The sequence below is a fragment of the Lottia gigantea genome, assembly GCF_000327385.1.
Source record: "Lottia gigantea unplaced genomic scaffold LOTGIsca_2, whole genome shotgun sequence".
Taxonomy (NCBI): Eukaryota; Metazoa; Mollusca; class Gastropoda; family Lottiidae; genus Lottia; species Lottia gigantea.
In genome coordinates, this window is record NW_008708400.1 from 2,118,064 (window position 1) to 2,122,113 (window position 4,050).

Genomic DNA, 4,050 nt, shown 5'->3' on the forward strand with positions numbered 1-4,050 from the left:
GCACCCCCCCCCCCCCCCCCCACCCCCCCTGAAAAAAATTCTGCCAACCGATCAATTTCAAAACTGCAACTAAATGCCATACAGCATTGCGCCTCCGGTTAATTATTTGCCCCCAACCCCGAACAATCAAGTCTGGCTATAGGCCTGAGATTGAACTGCAATTAATATGTTACATCGCCACTATATCAAAACCGTAGTCTGTGATACCAGTTATTTGGAAGCGGATAACTTGTCATCCACCCTCCATGAAAACCGTACTAATATGAAGTAAGGGCGAGAATATCTCGATTATTCAAAGCCGTTTCTTAGATTCCTTCTCCCACAAAGCTCTAGTTAACATATCGTTATAAATATATATCACTGTATTTTATCTTATATTATATTAGGTCAAACTGGTATTGGCAACAGACTGCCAAATAATCTACTAGTTGGTCAGAATTTGGGAAGACAAGTGGTAAATAATATCGGTGGATTTCAGCAACCTATGAATCCGCTCAACAACCGAGTGGTGATCAGGAGAACGGCCCAATTTAATAACAATGGTTTAATGGTGAACCCGCTTCCTCTGAACAACTTCCAAGTTGGCTTAAACGGTTTAACTGTGAGGCAAAGACCAATTAATAGTTTGAACCGACTAAACAGTTTCACATCAAACCCAATTTCTTTCAATGGATTAAACCAGGTTGGAGTGAATCGGGTTGGTGTAAATAATCTTGGTACCAATACATTACAGCTAAACAGAATTGGAACAAATGGTTTAAACCTGAAGCAAAATGTTTTAAGAATTAACCCAACAGGCGTAAACAATTTACAGCCGGTTAACCTACGGGCTAACAATTTGGGACTGAACAGAATGCAGATTGGAACTGGGTTATCTGTGAGTCAACTTGGAGGAAACGCTTTGGGTGGTCAAATCAGAGGCAACGGTTTGACAACCCAGTTTGTTGGAAACGGTTTGGCAACCCAGCTTGCTCGAAACGACTTGGCAACTCAACTTGTTGGAAACGGTTTGTCTACTCAGTTGGGAGGAAATGGTTTAGGTTTAAATCAACTCGGTATGAATAATATAGATTTAAGCCGGCTCGGTTTTAACCAAAGACCCAACACAAGACCCATGTTTCTTTCGGGTGATATAATTGAAAAACAAATCAAATTAAGAAAGAAGATAAATAAAGCTATACAGGAAGTTGTTGGTGTTTAAACCTACCATTGAAATTACATTCAAATTTATAAAAATAAGCTTCAAAATAATGGAATGGCCGTTTTCTCCAGTTTTGAACAAAAACTTACGAGGTTTTCTTGTGAAAATCATTATCAGGGATATTTAGTTTTGTTGTAGGTACATTTCCTAAAGTTATATAAGAGATTGTCGAGTAAAAATACTTTCATTGTCAGATTCATATTTTTATAACTTGTCATTCACACTACTAAAAAATAAAGGCAAAAGTTTTTTTGTCAGTAAGGTAGAGATTATTATAACATAATATTTATTTAAATAAGCCGATCGCGAAAATTGATTTTATGACGCAGTAGTTGATATGCTACTTCTGAAATCATTACTTATTACATTTCAAATCACACATTCTTATATGGTGAAAATAATACAAAACATATAATAAAATATTTGATCAGAAAGGGAGAGTGAAAACTTCAAACCAAGAGATATAACAACAAACAAGCAATACGTAGTTTATTTGGAATTTATTTGCCTAAACATAACATAGTTTCATATGGGTTTGCCACCATCTTGAATTTCAACATGAATGCCTAACAAAAGGTGTAAAAGGCTACATCACTAAAATTTTGTTTTATTTTCACATATATCTGGTCATTTCTGTACGACCGAAGAGAGAATTTCATAGTATTTGTGATTTTTTTTTCAGTATTTTATATATTTGGGAAGTGTTTGCACTTTCTTTTTTTAATAATATTTTATTACATTAAAAAGGATTAGGAAAAATTGCAATTGAATGGCATTGTCATCAAGTCCTTTAAAGTGCATTAAAAGCAACCAGTTTTTTTATTATTTTTTTTTATCTTAAAGCTTTGGAGCTTTCGATTTTATACATTAAAAAATGAGATACTGTATGAAATAATCTTGCAAATTTTATGAATATTAATTTATATATTATATAATTCTATGTCTATCAAATGATTTTTATTTATTTTTGTTAAATAAATATCAAAATAATGTATTTCTATGTTCATAATTTTGATTAATAATAATTTTAATATAAACCATTGATTTATAATAAATAGAGTTGAAATTTGTATATTCATAGATTAATATATTTCTTTTGTTTAACCTTTTATTTATTTGTTTATCAATTTACAAACTTTGTTTTGCTTAACAGATATAAAAATTACATATGTCTATTAGATTGTTTTAACAGGTATAAATATTACATATATTTATTAGATTGTATACGAATTCAGTTCTCGGTAGTTTAGATGTTTTCAAAGGCAATGCATCAACTAAAAACTGAAAAGTTGACGCCGGTTTTTTTTTTACGAAGAAAAAAAGATTGCTATCATCTTAGCGATGCGAGTGGAATTCAATACCAATCGTGTGAACATGATGTCTTTAATGTAAAATGACAATTAAAGAATGTAAATTCAGATCAAATCAAACCGTAGTTAAACTTCTTTCTGTTTATCAGTAGCCAAGGTGACTTCAAGACAAACCTCTTAACTAAATCTCGACATAGTTGGGAAACATGGTTTTCCACTCCTGTCAGTGATGCTGGTTAGAGCTAGTTGTCAGAAATAAACCCCTTGCGCTAGACCCCCTAACGGATGAAAATAATCAAAACTACTCTTGTGCTGCTGACATGACAAAATCTCCCTCATTTCACAGTTTCATTTCACGGGCATAGCAAGGTAGAAAAGTAGTGCGTAATGTTGTTTTTTTAATTTCATTTTTGTATTTTGTTTGGCAATACGTATATTTCTTACAATGTATAAACATGATAAACGGTGATGAGAAAGTAAATTTAGTCATTGAAGCATTTTAAGTATGATTGCGGTAAATAATGACATCAGATAAATGTCAGTTATATAAAATACCATTAACCATTGGACATCAACTACTTAAAGTAGGCCTGTCTACTATCACCACCAATAAATCCAGGGCGTGAAAACCTCCACCTCGAACAAATCTTATCTACTTATTATTGCAAATCTTACTTTATATAGTCGCCATAGTCTTAGCGCGGATAGGTCACAAAATATACTTTTTTTTGTTAATTGGGTCAAGTGGTTAAGTGGGGACCAACAGTACCGTATAGTGCGTTCATAGGACAAAAGTTAAGGCAGCTTAAGTATCAACCGTTCTTCGCGTCTGGTTTACTGTTGTTGTTTTTTTGTTGCGCGGACATAAAAGTTCAGCCAGCTTCGGCAATTACCTCGGAAGTTCAGAGGTCATAACACCATTACGCATGCTCATTATGACAGGTAATAATGGCGAGAATTTGTTTAGACAAATGTTCACGCGCAGACATGACATATCCGGCTGAATGTTTGCTTGTAGCGTTCAGACGGCAAAACTAAGCTTGCTGAACTTTCCAAGCCAGATTTTAAGCCACCTCCGAAGTAGTTCAGATGACTCGAAAAACGGTTGATATTTAAGCTGCCTTAACTTTTGTCATCTGAACCCACGATCTGTCTCACAGACCTCAATTTTATTTAGCTAAGCCAATCAGAAATATTGTTCACAAGTCATCATCGAAATTTGAGCATTCAAATCCATGTGTTTCCAGACCGCGTTTGAAAGTTAAACAGACGATTCGTCTTTTCTTGAAACTCATAATACTGTCGTAATACATTTATAGAAATAGAAAGTGAAATTTCCAGTTTGAGATATTTTTGAAGGAATTATGTGATTTTGGTACATTTTTTAATACTATTTACATATATTCAAGAGCAAAATCAACTCAAGCATTCTGTTTTAAGTTTTTGGAACAGTGCGTAATCGCACGAAAATTAAAAAAAAAGATGACCTTAACAAATTAAAACGAATTTGTTCTGTAGTTCAAATGACATATACAGTCT

The 4,050-nt window shown here is 33.4% G+C and overlaps 1 protein-coding gene across 1 annotated transcript in view; it reads left to right on the plus strand.

Annotated features, from left to right (window-relative positions):
- The window catches only part of LOTGIDRAFT_228267 (hypothetical protein), a 1,907-nt gene extending 318 nt beyond the window's left edge, over positions 1-1,589 (plus strand). The window contains exon 2 of the mRNA XM_009053254.1: positions 387-1,589. Coding sequence (XP_009051502.1) covers positions 387-1,201 — 815 coding nt within the window. The 3' untranslated portion in view covers positions 1,202-1,589. The remainder of the gene's footprint in view (positions 1-386) is intronic.
- Positions 1,590-4,050: the final 2,461 nt, after the last annotated feature.